The following is a 17,551-nucleotide window of genomic DNA, read 5'->3' as shown; positions in this document are numbered from 1 at the left end:
AATAATTATAGTTAAAAACAACACAACAGAAGTCCTGAGTTTTGCCATGGATATTTTTGTGCTCTTTCTGTGTCACGCTTACAACCAGTTTTGCCGTGCTGTTAATTACATTGTACCTTTGGTCTCATAGGTCACCCAGAAAGGACAACACCAACTGAAGCCGAGGAAGTAGTGTAAAAAAAATTCACTTTATATTGTAAAACAATAACAGTATTGATGTATTCTTGAATGCGTAAGAAACAACAGCCTCCCTTGTCCCTTGGACCTTTTGGATGCAGACCTATTTTTAATTACCAGCAAACATTCTTTTTATTTTATGGTGAAGGGGTGGGGCTGCTTCCTTTCCTTCAGCTTGTTAAGTTGGCCGTTTTTCATATATGACCAGGTATTTAAGCATTCAGAAGTAGACGCATCATGATCAGGTATAGCTTGAGTCCAACTGATTACGCGTGTTCTGATTTTTGTCATGCTAAGCGTCACACTCCGAATGCTCCCCATGAGCACAAACGAGTTGCAGTGAATGACTGAAGATAGCACGTAATTTTTTTATCAACATGTAACCGCCTAAGAGTTCACATGGCATAAAATTAGTAGCGGTTGCCCAGCAGTTGGGCAACACGCCACTATTTAAACTAAATGCAGATGCTACTCGACAGTTTTCCTCCAGCTTAGAGACTGCCTTTTCCATGTATTTTCTAGTTCATAAATATACCATACAATGCTTGGATGCAGCAGCTCTCATAAACTACAAAATGACAAGAATAAGATGGGCATTGCTTCCACAGATGATCTTTTTGTATCATTCATGACATGAAATCTCCAACTGAGTCTTTGGATCTTGGTAACAAACTGTTTCAAAGCACAATGCAAACCGTGATGAAGAAACAGCATTACATCAGGTGCATAGCCTGGGACACTGTGCAGCTGAAAAAAATATCTATAAGTCTTCCTGCTTCATTTTCCTGTGTCTACAATACAAAGCGCGTTTATTAACAATAAAAGCAGGGTGGTAGGAGGGTGTAAAACGTTTAATGATTACATTGCAAAATAATGTACCTTAAAGGAGCCATGAAGAGAAAACACAAGTTTGGTTCATTCAAAAGATTGTCTCGTTAAAATCATACTGACACCACTTTTACCGTAAACTTTGCTCAAATAAGCTACATAATTAGGAAAAAAGGGAATGGCCATGTGACCCACTAGCTCATTTTGCGCAACAGAACCTATGATGTCATACCAGACAGCCCTGCGATTGGCGGAGAGCGGCAAAGGCAAACGCAAATTAGGCAGAGCTTATAAGCTTGCAGAACGAGCTATTTGCGCTTAAATTGAGGGCACATTCTTTTTAAAGCACTAAGAATGGTGGGACAAACAGTGGAGGTTACGAAAGCACACGTAAACATAGAAGTACCGATGCGTACTGCTGTTGCACTATGCATGGTCTAGCTGCACAGGACTGCGGGGCTTTGGGATTGTTTCAGACGACATTGGCCGATTGACGCAAGTGATGATGTCTTGCATGACCGTATTTGTCGAGGGAGCACCATGTTTCACGAAACGATTGTCTCCATGAACAAAACAAGCCAGGTACAAATACGTTCACAAACAAACCAAGGGCAGAAAATGGCTTGCCGCGGTGTGGTGGTGTCATCTAGGTTCACTAACGGTAAACAAGGCCCTGTGATGTCATTGCAGACCACGAAAACGCATTTAGTGGGAAAATCAAAATTTTAGCTTGCATTAACTAATTTCTCAGTGAATAAAGCACCGTTTGCATGCGGACAAGCGCTGGGGGCCCTATAAACACGAAATCTTTCGAATAACACAAACTTGTGTTTTGTCTTCATGGCTCCTTTAAGCTTTTTTTTTAAATGCTATGGATGAGCTGCTTCACATAAAAGGCGTATTTTACAACATTCTTAGCCTTGTATGGCTTTCTCGCACAGCTTAGAGGTCGTGTGAAAAAGCCAACTTGGTCTAGCAGCTCAAGGCAAGGTAGGCGCACCTTCTCCCGTTTGCACTCAAGAGTTTGCATGAGCAGGCATTAATTGACTGCTGCATAATCGAGTAAAACTGAAGGCACTTCGCACTATGAGGCACAGGGCAGCGTAGTAGACCTCTCACTCGAGAATCTTCAGCGTAAACCAAGACATCGCGTACAAAAGGTAATTTTTTTGGCTTTGTAAATTCAATGCAGCCTCGGCAGCCAGGAATCGAACCCCAGACATTGTACATCCCTGCAGCCACAGGAGACCATGAGAGATCTGAGCAATCTGGCACCTCAGAAATCTCATGAAGATGAATAAAGCTACCGTGTGATATTATTTAGAGGGTTTACAAAACCCAAGGATAGACAGCATAGGGGCACTAGATACATACTTGCTTACACAAAACTCAAAAGTAAAAAAAAAAAAAATGACGTGGGCAGCCAAGGCACGGTATATCTACGGTGTTGACCTGGCCGACCACGTAATTTCTGTGCCTGCCTCCACTGGAATGTGAAAGGCACCGTAAACAGCCCTGTGGTCAGCCATAACCCATTACACATCCAAGACTACAGTGCAAACTTTGTCGTGACGGAAACCACGTACGATGCCGTTTGCACGAAGGTAACGCCAGCCTGCCTCATAGATTGCGCGATATCGATAGTGCATATAACAATTTCTGGTGGGACTTCACTAGGTGGTACATATAGCATCGTCCATACATTTTCAACAGTAAAAAAATAAAGGTAGTAAATAAGCAGTGCATAAGCTATCCCTACCTCTTCATTGTTTCACTACTTACTGAAAAACTTGTGCTTGAAAATGTCAGGCTGGAATGGATACGTAGACCAGGGTGGTATTGACATTGGCCTAAATAACTGAGTTTGATTTCCAGTACACACGCTGCTGTCTTCATGGCTATCAACTGCCGTGTTACTGTAAACCCTCACTTGAAATGTACGCAGAGTGAGAACGCAATGGTGGATCTAAAGTATACCATCAATTACAAGCCAGGCAAGTGCGGGAACCCGTTAGGTTGTGACAAGTGGCCTGCGAACATTAGTTCCCACTGGAATGGCAGGATGAGTGCTGCAGGCAGGCTAGGGGTACCGTGACTGCAGTCAAGAGATGCTGCAAGAGAAAGAAATGGAACATGAGGAATGAAACACCGTTCAGGCAGCAGTAAATAAACAGTCTAGGATGAGTAAAAAAAGGTCAAACGACAGAGAAGACCACACAAGCAGTGCTCTTGCCCGCCCTGCGTTATCCGGGTCGTTCCCGCTGAATTCCATTGGTTATTGAACGCCGACTGGCCTCACTATTAAAGATGAAAACACATAACGAAGTCAGCATCCCTTGGCAGGCACTCCTGGCAAGCAAAAGTGCTGGATGCAGTAACGAGTGCAACAGGCTAAAGCAGTGTGTTGCAACGCCCTCACGAACCACACGCACACACGAAAACCTTCCCAACAGCGTCCTGTCACGCTCCTATCTTCACCAATAGATCGTACTGCAAGTTCATTTTCGTTACAACACGGTTAGCACAAGGCACGTTGTCTAGAAAAAGCCTCGAGGCTAACAAGTGATTTTAATGACGCCACATTAAAGAAGAGACAAAGAATTACGCCATGGGCGAGACGGGTTTGCATGCGAGCGAGTTTCTGCGGCGTGCAACAAACCGTCAACAGCTCGCGATCGCCGACAGAGGCGAACAGAGCAGCATAAACAGTGACAATGACGCAAGACGGTGAGAACGCGCCGTTAAGAATTTCGTAAACGTCGCTAATATAACTGCAGCGAGCAGAAAGCAATTGAGCTTTTCAGTAGGAGATATGCGAACTGATTGCAAACCCGCCAAAAAGGAGCGCTCACCTGAGTCGGCCGATGGTGGACAGTTGAACGCCCACGGCTGATTGCACAGCCGTAGAGCCAGAAGACGCTGGAGCTGTTGAACGACGATTGACAGGGTGACAACCATTCACACTTGCGTTGACAGCGAAAGTCCAACGCGGCTACTTGAGTCTCTACGGCGCGCACGCCGTGTAGGCAGCACTCGGAAAAATGTAAACATACCGCGCGGGAGCGCTGGGAACACACGTGACGTCACATCCGCCTAGCGCTCATCCTCACCCGCCGAAACGGTCGGTTAATTCCTCCCCTGAAGGGCAGGTCCGCATGTGTTCGCGCTCTTTTCTTCGCGCGGAACTGCTCAATACAAAAGGCGCCGACTTCGCCGTCCTACGTACCCGTATTCGTGCGTTCTGACGCGACAGCGGACACCCAAGCAAAGATGACTATGTCGGAATCTTCCCAGGACGAAGACATGGTCGACGGAGTCTCCTGCTCCCAGCAGTCGACCGAAGGCAATGCCGAGGAAAGCGAAATGCGACGGAAGGTGCGGCGGGCGTACTACAAGCTCATCGACGACGCGCAGAAGGACTCCGGGGAGAGGAGCGAGGAGCTTCACAGGACGCTGGACAAGGCGCAGGAGCTTTTCGGGAGGGTGACGCGCCTGCCCGAAGCCGTGCTCGACTCCAAGCTCATGGTCCTCATGGGAAACAAGGGACGGGAGCGCATGAGGGCCGTCCCGATCGACTTCACGACATTCGACGCCGAAGAGTTTGCGGTCCGAGTTCGCGGCTCGGTGTTCAAGTCGTCGGGGACGGGCCCGGTCAACGTGAGCGCCTGGGCCAGGCTGGGCAGGCTCGGCGAGGGAATGTTCCAGTCGAGCGTGCCCCTGTGGTACTTGTACGGGACGCCGGGTGAATTGCCGCCCAAGGTTCGCCAGCCCCGCACGAGGCGCCAGGATCAGGACACGGTGGATCGGGCCCCGACAGTTCCGACGCAGGTAACGCCCCGAATTTCGCAGAAAATGAATCGGTCGAAATTTCGCTAAATAGGCCGCGTGGCGTTCGTTTTAAAGGAGTTTAGTTTGAGAGAACTTATCCCCTGGTAACTCACTCAACCTCAATCCAGCGACAGAAGACGCTTTTTCAACCGCAAAAAATGCAAGCAATGTCGACAAACTTTTAAATGTCGCTAATATGGGGCAGCAATAATAACGTAGTTGCCAGCGTGTTTGCGGGGTGAAAGAATTCACGTGATACAATTAAGCCCAACAAGAAGCCCCACTACATTCGGTAACTTGTGTTTTTTACCGGTCGGTTTTTGGTTGGTCAGCGGCCGTAGATGTCACTAAGATTGTGTGACATCATAAAGGAATAGGCGGAAAGTGGTGGAGAATCACCACTTTTTTATCTGTTTTCCTTACTATCGCTATTATTTGTTTGAAGTTTGTATAAAATTGGTATCATTGCTATCGGGGCAAGCCAGTCTTTTTAACCCTGTCACTGTCGCTGATGTACTGGTACATTTTCACATTTCGCCTCCTCAGTGTTACTGACGTATCAGTACGTTTTCTATTGTGCGTTCAAAAATTCGCACCATCTGTCGAATCTTTCTAGTAGCTTGTATTTTCACTTGCAATCGATAGTATCCTCAGTATTCAAAGGCGTGGAATGCATGCAGGCAATCAAGTGTGCGCCACCATATCTGTGGGCAAGCGTCTGTTGCTAGGCGACGTTGTGCGCACGGCCCGCAGATCAGGCACCCCTTTTCTCCTCCATGCAACCGCGTGAGTGCGCCGGTTACGTCGGGCTCCGCGGGATGGCGGCACTTGTCCGTGCTAAGCACGACTGTGAAACACATGACTGTGTTTCACGTTACGAACTCTTCTCCGAACACAAAGTATTGCGTCGAGTTCACTGTGAGTGTGATTAATGACATCTCTGTTGGCGCCACAGTTTAGAATCGGATTGAAATGGAGCAGATGACGCACGCCTGTGTCTTTTTTTTCTTCGGCATGCGGCCGCAGTGGCCCAGGCTGCGCCGTGTCCGTGTCCGTGGCCATGTCTGTGGCCGTTTCCAGTGTTGCCAAGTGAAGAAATTGACCGCTAAACTTTTCAACGAATACCATCTATATTGAAGAGGATGAAGCGATCGCGCCCAGCTTTCGTTGATGGGGGGGGATAGTCGCTCCGCACACTGTATATCTGTCTCAGCTGAGCGCGCCGTTGCCTCTCCAATAGACTAACACATGACTCAATCTCAGCTTTCGCTCACTTGCCACGCTCTCACTTGCTGGCGTCAGCAGCGCACGAGGTTGTTGTACCAATGTTGTATCTGCCATCATGATTTCGCATCTCTCTCTATCTATACCTGCCATGATGATTTCGCGACGCGCCATTTCTGTGCGTTGTGCGGGCTGCTGGAAGTGCTCCCTCCATGCGCGCGGTTACTTGAGGATGGCTGACCGCGCAAGGCCTTTGACTGTAGACAGGAGCGATGGTTCTTCCGATTCTGATCCGAATACGAGCGGAGCTCTGATTTGCATTCTGAGAGTTTCTCATCCGAGGAAGGGGTGTGAGTTCCACAGCGTCAGAGTGTGATGTTGAAACGGTGGGGTTGTCATCCCGAAAGCGTGCACGGCGAACGGAAAATATCTGGAAGAAAGGCGATTTTTCACTTACACTCTTTCCTTTAGACTCGTTACGTACTGGACGCTATCAAGTCAAATAAATCACTATGCTCGTTCCCTGATATTCTGGAAACCAAGCCGACACTGGGGGTGCATCACGGCCAGGAACCCTTGACAGTGAAAGGGTTAATGAACTAAACTTGCATTTTATCTTTGGGCCCCTTTTTTAAGCCAGTTCTCAGTGTTCAATCCCTTTCTTTCACTCCTCTTTCAGGTTCGCTCCGTCCAGCAGACAAACCAGGAGACGACCACGGAGCAAATCACCAAGATTCACAAGCTCCTTCACCTCCTGTACACTCGCCTGGGCAACAGACCAGTGCACTACTTTGAGTTTGTGCTGAACCCGCGATCGTTTGCCAAGACCTGCGAGAACATCTTCCACCTGTCGTTTCTGATCAACGAGGGCCACGCTCGCATATTCTCCGACGGGGACGGACTTTTGGTGGTGGAGCCAGTGTCCACCAGTGAGAGCAGCAACTGCCGCGCTGCCAACAAAAACGTTTTTGCTATGACTCTCTCCATGAAACAGTGGCAGGAGGCTGTGAAAGCGCTGGGAATCACAGAGCCTGTGATTCCAGAGTGAGAACCACGGGAAACTGTAATTTTGTACATATATATACAGCTATGGGTGAGATTGTCATCAGGGCAACATAAGTTTATTTTCGCTTATGCAGTGAACAAGTTGATAGTGCTATTTTTGGCCACAACTACTAGAGTAATGGAGGCGGAAAAGTGCCTTCTTCCACGCACAAATGAAGTGCGCTGTGAAAGTCATTCAGGCACTAACTAGTGGTACCTGTAGCCAGATGGCGGTTTTTAAAGTCAAAGCTGTATTATCTCTTTGAGGCACGTTGCAATTGTGCACACGATTTTTAAAGCATTTTTATGATTTACAATTGTCGTCACCCCCACTTGAACCTCTCGGCCAGCATTCGCACTTCCCGCTCTGCAGAACGGTGCTGCCATCTCGCCAATGCCGCGCCTTTACCATCCACCAATGTTTTACCAAAACAAGCGAGCAAGGTGAACACCTCAGCGTTCTATGGCACTTCAAGTTAGTGTTCGTGTTACTTTTTCTGTCTAGTTAAAACATTTATTAAATCAAAACTGAAGCTGTTACCTTAATATATAAAGGCTACAGATCACAATAATATGTATACGTTTTCTATTGTAGCCTCGGTTAGGAGGTGGTGGTCATGTTCACGACGCCGTGTTTACAATTAGGACAAGACTTGATTGATGAAATACTTATGAGATCGAGTTGTTCATTGTTTTTAAAGGCCAACTGCACTCAAATTTCACCCTGGCCGAATGCCTTCGAAATAAGTAGTAGGTACCATGAGAACTCCTGCGACGCGACCGGTAGCTGTGTGCAATGCGTGGTTGTTCCGTTTCAGGCACTCAAAAGAACGCCCTTGCAGACGACAAAGCACCTGCCGGCGTGTCGCGCAAACAGCCATTTAGCAGAAGTGACACGCCAGCCGTCCAGGCCGATCGGCCTGCCTCGCAGCGGGAGAACCCTGGAAACTCGTATTTCGCGCCGGCACGCCTGGCTTTCATGGCTCCGAAGAGGCTTCGTTAACCGTACGGTTCTCTCCTTTTCGAGTGTCGTCGTGACATCATGCCTACGCGGTGTGGTGCTGTCGGAGCGCACGAATAGTGTCGTGCTTGCGGGACAAGCGCTCGCTTTTCCGCGCGCCTCCCATACCCCCACACGCGCGCGCTCACACTCCTCTTGGCTGACCGAGCCGGCCGGTCCGCGCAGCTCGCGCCGACAGGCCAGGCCGTCTGGCTGCTCGCGCCGACGGCTGATACGTCACTTCCGTCTGCCCGTAATGGCCTCGTTTTGACCAGTTTCGTGTTCAAAATCGTCGATTTTTGCTGGTGGCTTGCAGCGTAATTACGCACATTTTAGGCGTCGTACTTCGTACATCGCGGTCTTTTTAGTCATGCTATGCAGGAACAGTGATTTCGCGCGGTCGAGATTTTGAGTGCAGTTGGCCTTTAAAGGAGCCATGAAGAGAAAACAAAAGTTTGTTTTATTCGAAAGATTAGGTGTTTCATAGTACCCCAAGCGCTTTCCCGGAAGCAAATGATGCTTTATTCACTGATAAATAAGGCAATTTAAGCCAAAATTTTAAATCTCCCGCTAAAATTGAACATTCCGTGACGTGTACAATGGCGTCATAGAGCCGGTCCATGAAACAGATACTTAGTATGTCGACTCCATATAGCATCCACACGCGGGAGTCGATCGAGACGGCGGCCATTTTAAAAATACTAGTAAAACCTAGTGCACCCGCAGCCCTAGTCATGGAATCGCCTGATCCGGAGAACAAAACTCTCGCCGAGGAGCTCGGGCTTGCATTTAACAACCTCACACCACAAAAACGCTCAATGCTTCTAAGTGCACGAGCGGCAAGAGTTGTGGGATACGCGGTGGACGGGAAAGCGACCATTCCGCGATAGCCACAACAGACGAACGCCCAGCCGTCGGCACCGCTGCCTCGTCAGCCCCGTCGCGACGGACGAATATAGACTGGTACGTATGTGCCGTATTTTGATTACGGTTAATAATAGTTCAATTTCAGTAGCAGTATCACTTATGCCAGTTGGCCGGTGTCGTGTATGGAAAGCCGTTCGCGCGAGCTCTCTGCTTCGACCAGAAAGATACGAGCGTCAATGCGCGGTGTTTGCGGCATTTTTTTCCCCAAGGTCAGAGCGATTTGACGAAGTCGGCAACGAGCGCCAGCATGTTCCAGGAGTGAGCTAACGTAAGGGTCCCTGCCGTAACTGAACAAACTGAAGTTTTCAGTGGTTGTAAACTGGAAACGAGCTCGTAACGACAGCAGCAAACCAACACCATTCGAAACTTACGCGACGACTGGCACTATCTCGTCGCTTCTTGCTGTTCCTTACTCCCCTCGTTTCTATTTTTACCTTTGCTGGTTGGCGATATGACGGCCAACCTCCTGTGAAGGGATTACGATACGAAGCAAGGTCGCGGCTGTGCGTGCTGGAACGGTTCGTTGGCCCCGAAGAGCCTCGAACCCGAAAATTCGTCTGCGCGACGGCGAGATGTCGAGCTCGGCCGGCGCGCTAGTTTCGTACGCATTGGCGCACACGCTTGCGAGTTCGTTCGGACCTTCAACCGTTTACTCCACCGTTCTTTGTCATAAAAAGAATGTGCAGTATGTTTCACGGGCATTTAGCTCGCTATGCAAGCTGTAAGCCCTGCCTAACATGCGTTTGCTTTTGCCGGCCTCCGCCAATCGCAGAGCTTAGCCCTTGTGACGGCATAGGTTCTGTTGCAGGAAATGAGCTGGTGGGTCGCATGACCATTCCCGTTTTTCCTAATTATGTAGCTTATTTGAGCGAAGTTTGCGTTATAAGTGGTGTCGTTATGGTTCTAACGAGGCAATCTTTCGAATGAACCAAACTTGTGTTTTCTCTTCATGGCTCCTTTAAGTGAAATTTTGGTTATCGGAAGCGTACACAGGCTGTTAAAAATTTTTCTGATGGCTATATTCTAATGCGTGTCACAAGAGGTTATGCCATGGCTCGGGTCATTCATTGCGTCGCAATGACCTTGAGCTACGAGAGTGCAAGGTTGGCAGGGCAGGTGTGATGTCATGCCATGCGTTCGCTAAAAGCCGGAATGCTGCTGTACCAGATGACTAGGCAAGGGTTTAACGGCTGTTTTGGCAGCGCTTGATCGCCGTCAAAACAGTCTCTCAAATCATGGCGCGCCAGCGGGGCGCCCGTATGTTCGCTTCAGCACAAGCTGAATCCAGCTGAATCCACTAGCTTAATAACACTGCTACACTGGCGTTTCAAATGCCTTCGAACTGAAAGTCATTCGACTCGAATGCGAATGGTGTGCTGCTCCACTGGGTTTTTTTATTGGAATTTAGCTCAAATGACATTCAAGCCAAATGGGCATCTTGAGAGACATTCGGGGCTCTTGATTGCCATTTCTTGCACTCGCGCACAGCGTCCGAAGTCAGCATTCAAAAATGTATTCCTTGGTTACTTAAAACAAACAAAGCAGTTTGAATTGTGGAAAGTTTACTTGTATTTCACTTTAATAATGATATGAGGTCGTAGTAATTCGATACTCAACACCAGTGCAAGCAAACAGTGTGGCATCTCGCTGTATCTAGAAAGTTGCTCTAGTTTTAGCCCCCTTGACTGTTTGCGCAATGCAAGAAAGGTGTTTTTACGTTGACTGTGTCACAATAACGACCCTATTTGTACAGAAATGTATGTTGTGAATGTGGCACCGGCAAAGCTAGTCGGGAGTTGTAGCCAGTTGGCTGTTTTTGTTTGTTTGTGTATCCGTGAAGTTGCTGTAGTTTTATTGTAATGAGTGTTTGCATGTTAGCCATTCCATTGCTTGAAAGCGCAGAAAAAGAAATAAAAATGTTCATATTGCCTGTGCCACAGTAAAGACCATTCTGTGAATGTAAGGTACGATTAGTGCGAATATAAACTTCTGGAATTGTTTACTTTTGCACTGTGTAGCACTTGCACATTTTTGTTTCTCTTCTTTATGGTGCATAAGAAGACTTCAGCTTCATCTGACAGCTGCAAAAAACCAAAAACATCCCAGGCCATCCCCACTAACGTGAAACCTGGTGAGGGGCGAAGCACGCAGTGTATAAGTGTATTCTTGGTGTTTTTGCCTACGGAGATGAAACCGTTGGTGGGGTAGAGGTACATAGCTTTGCTGTAAAAGTATCTTGTCTTTGAAGCATGAAGCTCTTTAGCACGAGGTGCGAGTGTCCTGGTGTTTTTTTAGTGTGCTTTACGTTCTAGCGTGAGGCGTAAACGAGTTTCCCGGTGTTTTAGCACTGTGACTACTTGAGACTAACGACGACAACAGGAGATGCCAACAGCCTCAGACCCTAAGGGGTTTCGCCCCGAAAATAGGAGTGTCTAGTAATGCTCCTGCTTGCATTCTTGTGCCTATGGCAAGGATGCGCATAGATTGCTTATGAAGTTTATGCTTTATATTACTAGCCCTTAAGAAAATTCCTTATCGGGGCTGTTACCACTCCAACTGAAGGCCAAGCGTTAGGCTGAAGCTGCTGAGAGATATGGCGTGATGATGCTGTGCATAGCCACTGCTGTGAACTGAAATTATGGTGCCACGGTGTGGATCAACCAGCATTGCAAAGGAATGCAGCGCAGCCACGACAGGAAGCCAACAAACACTGAGGACGTTGTGCTGGGCGTACAGACCATTTGTCGAAAGACAATTTATAACGGGTGATTGGTCGCATTGGGCAATTCGTCATAAAGAGCTATTCTTTGCCAGGACAACTATTCGTTTAGAAAGAAAAATTTTCTTTAAAATTTAAAGGCTTATAGTTTAACGAAATTTGTCAAACAGGTTTGGGCATAGAGCATAAGGCGTGTAAAAGGTGAAATTCGGATGCCTTCCAACAAGAGGTGTATTCACTCTTAAGCAGACTGCACAGAAGTCAGCATGTTTGTCAGGAGAAACTTATTACTCTGTGCCTAAAGTTGACTGGTTCAGTGAATGTGCAACTGGTAGAACAAATGCTCTAGATGTGCAGCAGACAAACTTATTAATCTGTGCCTAAAGTTGACTGGTTCAGTGAATGTGCAACTGGTAGAACAAATGCTCTAGATGTGCAGCAGACAAACTTATTAATCTGTGCCTAAAGTTGACTGGTTCAGTGAATGTGCAACTGGTAGAACAAATGCTCTAGATGTGCAGCAGACAAACTTATTAATCTGTGCCTAAAGTTGACTGGTTCAGTGAATGTGCAACTGGTAGAACAAATGCTCTAGATGTGCAGCGGACAAACTTGTTAATCTGTGCCTAAAGTTGACTGGTTCAGTGAATGTGCAACTGGTAGAACAAATGCTCTAGATGTGCAGCAGACAAGCTTATTAATCTGTGCCTAAAGTTGACTGGTTCAGTGAATGTGCAACTGGTAGAACAAATGCTCTAGATGTGCAGCGGACAAACTTGTTAATCTGTGCCTAAAGTTCACAGGTTCAGTCAATGTGCAACTGGTAGAACAAATGCTCTAGATGTGCAGCGGACAAACTTATTAATCTGTGCCTAAAGTTCACAGGTTCAGTGAATGTGCAACTGGTAGAACAAATGCTCTAGATGTGCAGCGGACAAACTTATTAATCTGTGCCTAAAGTTGACTGGTTCAGTGAATGTGCAACTGCTAGAACAGATGCTCTAGATATGCAGCAGAAAGTTCAACCAGGGGGATGAAACTCGGCCGCTTTTCTGTCCCGTGACTGCAGCGATCCTAAAGTTTGGGGGCTGTACTACATGCGAGCATAAATGAACGTTGTTGCTGAATTTTATATTTATTGCCGGGTTACTTATTAATTGCGGTGTTTTTAATATGCAAGTGAACTTAAAAGTTGCAGTTCGAGATTGCGAAAATACGAGCGCCACCCCGAGTGGAAAACGGGAACGGCGCCTTTCTACTTCGCACCGCTGAAAAGGGGCGTTTCTTGCCGCGCCCAAAGGTATGCTACGATCCACGGTGTTCCAAGGGCCGTTTTTACCACCGTAAAGTTCGTTTCATCGAAACAGACGCATGAATGGATTCGCGTTGTCATCACAAATAGTGCTGTACTGAGTGGTGTCAAAATTCTTCACGCCAGGCCGCATAACATTCTTTTGGATTGCGGCGGACGAAAGGTACGATCTGCATGTGCTCGTTTTGCTTTTCCACGCTTGCACGAGATAGCAGGATGCAGTTGTAGGAGTAGCTTTTTAATTTTAGTTGGCTACACGTGCACTATTTGTTTATTGCATTCTAATTGTCTTCATTGACTCTTGAATTACGCATGAAATGTTCGGCAGAGCATCTGGTAATTAATACAATGTCTACATTAGCTACAAACGTTTAGTTATACGTGCGTCATTGATTTAATGCGTTTCGATTGTGTGTTCTGCATTTTTGCGCAAGTGAATGCATGGTATGCAGGGAAATGTATATCAGGCAACATATACAATAACTATTGGAGCAGTGGAAGGCTATTCACACTCTTTTTATTAGCTTTTGATTGGCTGCGTTGTTGTTGTTATTATATTACCAATATTATTGTTAATATTATATCTATTATCAGTACTATTGTTATCGCTATTATTATCAGCCTATTTATGTCTACAGCTGGATGAAGGCATCATGATCTCCCTAATCTTATGGCTCAAAGGGTGGGTCCGTAGGTTCATATCGTGTTGTTTGCACTATGTTAACTAAGTATAGTGACTACATAAATTATTTTATTGCGTTTAAATTGTGTGTTCTGCATTTCCTCTTCACGTGAATCAACAGAATATGGCAGAGTAAATTTGTAGCAATAAATAAACACACTAAGCAATTACTGTATATGTTTATAATACAATCATAACTCTAATTCCGCCACTTGTAATTTATACTTTACGGTTCAGTTTCGTGGTTCGAGTTTCAGCTTTAAGTACAAGAACGATATATTCACAAAAATGCAGTTACACCTGTAAGCCCATAAATAGTTACACAATGCAGGCTTAACCTTCGCTGGTAATTTATTAGAGGTTCTTAAATAAGGTTTTTATCATCGGTCTACTGCAGGGCGCGACAAATACCCGAGGAATACATAGTGCGCGAAAGTAAATATGCATGAATATTTCCTTAGCGGATGTGGTGTGGGATGGCTGCTTTTGTCCGCAGAAATGTATTTTGGATTAGGAGGAAACGTGGGTCATTGCCACCGATCATTATGATCGCACAAATAGAAAAATGTATCCGCGTCTCTTAATAATAAAGGCTGATTTTAATTTAAAATTTGACTTTACGATTGGTGTTGTCACAAGTCGTCTTTGTAGCCAAAATCAATTTAAGAAAGTTGTAATATATAGAAATATATCAGATATATCAGATCTAAATATATCAGATATATCGATATATATCGAAATATATCAGATCGTGTTTATTTCGGATAAAGGTGCCAGTTTTCACTCAAACCTATGTGCGCCTGAAAGCAGCATTAAAGCTAGTATTAATTCTAACCCAAATATACAAACGTGCTTGTTGATGTTCCAGATCTCGCGTTTGGATCCAGTGTGCGAGAAGGCAGGACCTGGCTCATTTACCACCTCGACAGATCTACAGCAGCTACCGGCTGTGTCCTGCCCATTTCACCAGCAGAGACTACGCGGACCTTGGACAGACAAGGCACTAATGCACTGGCTGGATACCTAGTTATTAGAATGCGGTCATGTCCCATACACTTTTGTTTGCGACTAAAAGCGCAAAATATCCAAGTTGTGTTTTTACTGTATGAATGGTACATCTAGGCAATAAAAATAAAATAACTGTACTCTTTATTCTTGTCGAGATTGTGTGTACTAATAAACCAAAACAACCTCGTACTTATAATAAGTGGTGAAAAAAGAAGTGGACGCGCAAAACTTCATCAATCATGACAAAACAATTGCTTTTTTGATAATGTGCCGGGTTGTGCAACAGGAACACGGTCGTGCGCTGGCCATCTGAATATATTCCACTCGCTCAATTTACCTTGCATGTGCGTCTCAAATGAATTTGGCGCTAAATTGCCCCCCCCCCCTACCCCCCGCTCGGCTTTTCAGTCCTCATTAAGATGGCGTCTCCCAGTGCATGTCTGGAACGCGCCGCCATGTTTTTAGTACCGCCCCCAAACTCCAGGGGTTTGTCCGGCGCTGCGAGCGAATATCGCGTCCCATGCAAGGTATAGGAAGTTTCGCTCCCCTGGTTCAACTTCCAAGGGGTATAAAGTTAGGTACGCACAGCTCCTTGAAAACCTTGAAAACCCTTGAATTTAGAAGTGTCAATGTCAAGGCCTGGAAAGTCCTGGAATTTTTAATTGGTCCTTGAAAAGCCTTGATTGTTCTGGAGAGAACCAATGGCCCTGTCTTTTCACAAGAATTTAAACTGTTTGTCGTGTATTTTAGGTGTTAAAAATATAAAGAAACAGTGTAGCAATCAAGTTTCAGTGTATTGCCTGAAATTACGAGTTTAGTGGATTGTCATTATTACTAGGCAAAATTGGGAGAAGCACTCCTCAATAGACTCCATGTCACGATACAATTCAGTGAAAGCCGGCTTCTCTTATCTACCTTGCTTGTTCCATTTATTCTGTGGACGGCCGCTCAATGCATGTTTGCTGTGCCTCATACGCTCCATCTGCGTTTGCTTTTATGTGCAAATGGTGGACGTGTACATAGTTCAACCTGCCTTGCAGCAACACTCGCTGATTTAATTTCAGCTGATACTGTTGCTGACAAAGCAGGAGATACAGGCAACATTAATGAAGTTTTGAAATCAAACAGTCTCAGCAAAGCACCAAGAAAAAAGAAAAAAACCCTAAATACCACCTGTGAAATAAAAAATAAAGCTGGGGGAGCATTCACGAGCCCGTTAGCGTCTATCTAAATGTGCACTAATGTGCTTAGGTATTGGGCAGTAACAAAATTTTGCATTGCGTTGAAAAAGTTATAAATAATCCCAGATAAAACATTAAATGGGGTCCTTGAAAATGTGCTTTCTGGTCCTTGAAAGTCCTTGAAAACCCTTGAATTTTTGCTTTTGAAGCCCGTACGAACCCTGAAGTAGTTCTACACACTTATTTTTGGAGTACATGCAGAGAAAATGTATATGCAGAATTACCGAACCAAATCAAACTCTTCGTGAATGAACACTTTTGTGATTGTGGCTGCTTTGTTGGCGGTACCGTCTCTGCCTCAGTGTGTTCTGCGCAGTTCAAGAATGTACCACTACCGACTACCTCAGCTCACAGTACTCTTTAAAGGGCTACTGAAGTGGTTTTAGAAACATTTATCGTTGAAGGTTGCAACTACTGCGTCTGCTGAATCATGAGGGGTTCGCGTTGTGGAAACGCTTTGCTTGTATACCCGCAGCCTTCTTGGGGTACGTCGGCTGCGTGACTGGTAGGAGAGGAAGGACGGAAGGATAAGAAAGCACCTGAGAGGGAGGGAGGTTAACCAGCGGATTGTCTGGTTGGTTACACTACGCATGGGAAGTTGTAAAGGAGGGATTTAAAGAGAAAGAAAGGGTAAATCAAAGATGGGGATTGGAGCTTGAGCAGCGAGAAAAGGCAGAATAAAGGTAACTACAAAGGCAAAACCTTGGTCGATAATAATGCCTAAAATAGAACAGATCAACTGGGCGAATAAAAGACAGTACACAGTGCCCCTACAAACGTTCAGGCAAGCATGTGGCCTTTAACAAAGAAGTAATGTTTTCGTGGCCTTTTGAAACCGCGATGGGCAACGCCTGTGACACAAAACAGTCTGCGCAGTTAATGGCTGGTTGTCGAGGTAGGAGAGGCCTTGCGGAAAAAGTTAGCGCCGCGCTGTTGGTATGGCTAGGCTTCATGTTTTTCAATGCCGAGTGTGGGTGCCTGCAGGTCTAGCTGAACTGGTTCTCCGGTTCACGGATTGCAGTCTAAAAAAGCAAAAATGCATTTGAGTAAGGCTTTATTTTGAAGGAAACTACCATTCCTCAATGTCCGAGCACTTCTCCGAGCGTTCACCTGAAAAATGACATCTGTGTTGCTCTCGTAGCACTTCCGCAAAACAATTGCGCCGAATAAAGTGAATAGCCCTGGATTGCTTCACCATTAAAGAAACAAGCGAAGTTAAATTCCTTAATCTATGCTACGCACGCAGCTTCATCACTCGACGTGCCGCGAATGCCTACGAATACAAGGGCGTGAGGATTGCTTCAAGTCTGAGCATCATGATTCCAATCAGTTACATACATCATGACCCTGATGGATGGGATCAACCAGAAGTTTTTGACCCTGAAAGGTAAGTGAAAGTTGGTAGGTAGCATATCTGCACGGCATTTAATCCGCCTCTTTCACAACCCCACTGCGCATGCGCAATCCCCTAGCGGCCAAGTCCCTAAGCAGTCCAGTAGGGGCAGCAGACGACATTCCCCACAGCTCCCGCACAAGCGGGAAGGGGTCGTGGTTGTATTTA

The 17,551-nt window shown here is 46.0% G+C and overlaps 1 protein-coding gene across 1 annotated transcript; it reads left to right on the top strand.

Moving 5' to 3' along the window:
- The first annotated feature begins 4,138 nt into the window (after positions 1-4,138).
- On the top strand, positions 4,139-7,673 carry LOC144138009 (non-structural maintenance of chromosomes element 4 homolog A-like). The gene is made up of 2 exons (XM_077670041.1): positions 4,139-4,833; positions 6,737-7,673. The coding sequence occupies exons 1-2, from the start codon at positions 4,276-4,278 to the stop codon at positions 7,103-7,105; spliced, it is 927 nt and encodes a 308-aa protein (XP_077526167.1). The 5' UTR covers positions 4,139-4,275; the 3' UTR covers positions 7,106-7,673.
- The last annotated feature ends 9,878 nt before the right edge of the window (positions 7,674-17,551 follow it).

The sequence above is a fragment of the Haemaphysalis longicornis genome, unplaced genomic scaffold (assembly GCF_048455015.1).
Source record: "Haemaphysalis longicornis isolate Haplotype H1 unplaced genomic scaffold, Haemaphysalis longicornis Haplotype H1 scaffold_5, whole genome shotgun sequence".
Lineage (NCBI taxonomy): Eukaryota > Metazoa > Arthropoda > Arachnida > Ixodida > Ixodidae > Haemaphysalis > Haemaphysalis longicornis.
The sequence above is the reverse complement of the archived record's forward strand: the minus strand, read 5'-3'. Positions and strand labels throughout refer to the sequence as shown.

What these genes read in the sequence shown, in the direction of transcription:
- LOC144138009 (XM_077670041.1), top strand. Translation starts at nt 4,276, where the DNA reads ATGACTATGTCGGAATCTTCCCAGGACGAAGACATGGTCGACGGAGTC. An exon ending in CCCCGACAGTTCCGACGCAG is followed by an intron (nt 4,834 to 6,736) that starts GTAACGCCCCGA and finishes CTCCTCTTTCAG; the next exon opens with GTTCGCTCCGTCCAGCAGAC.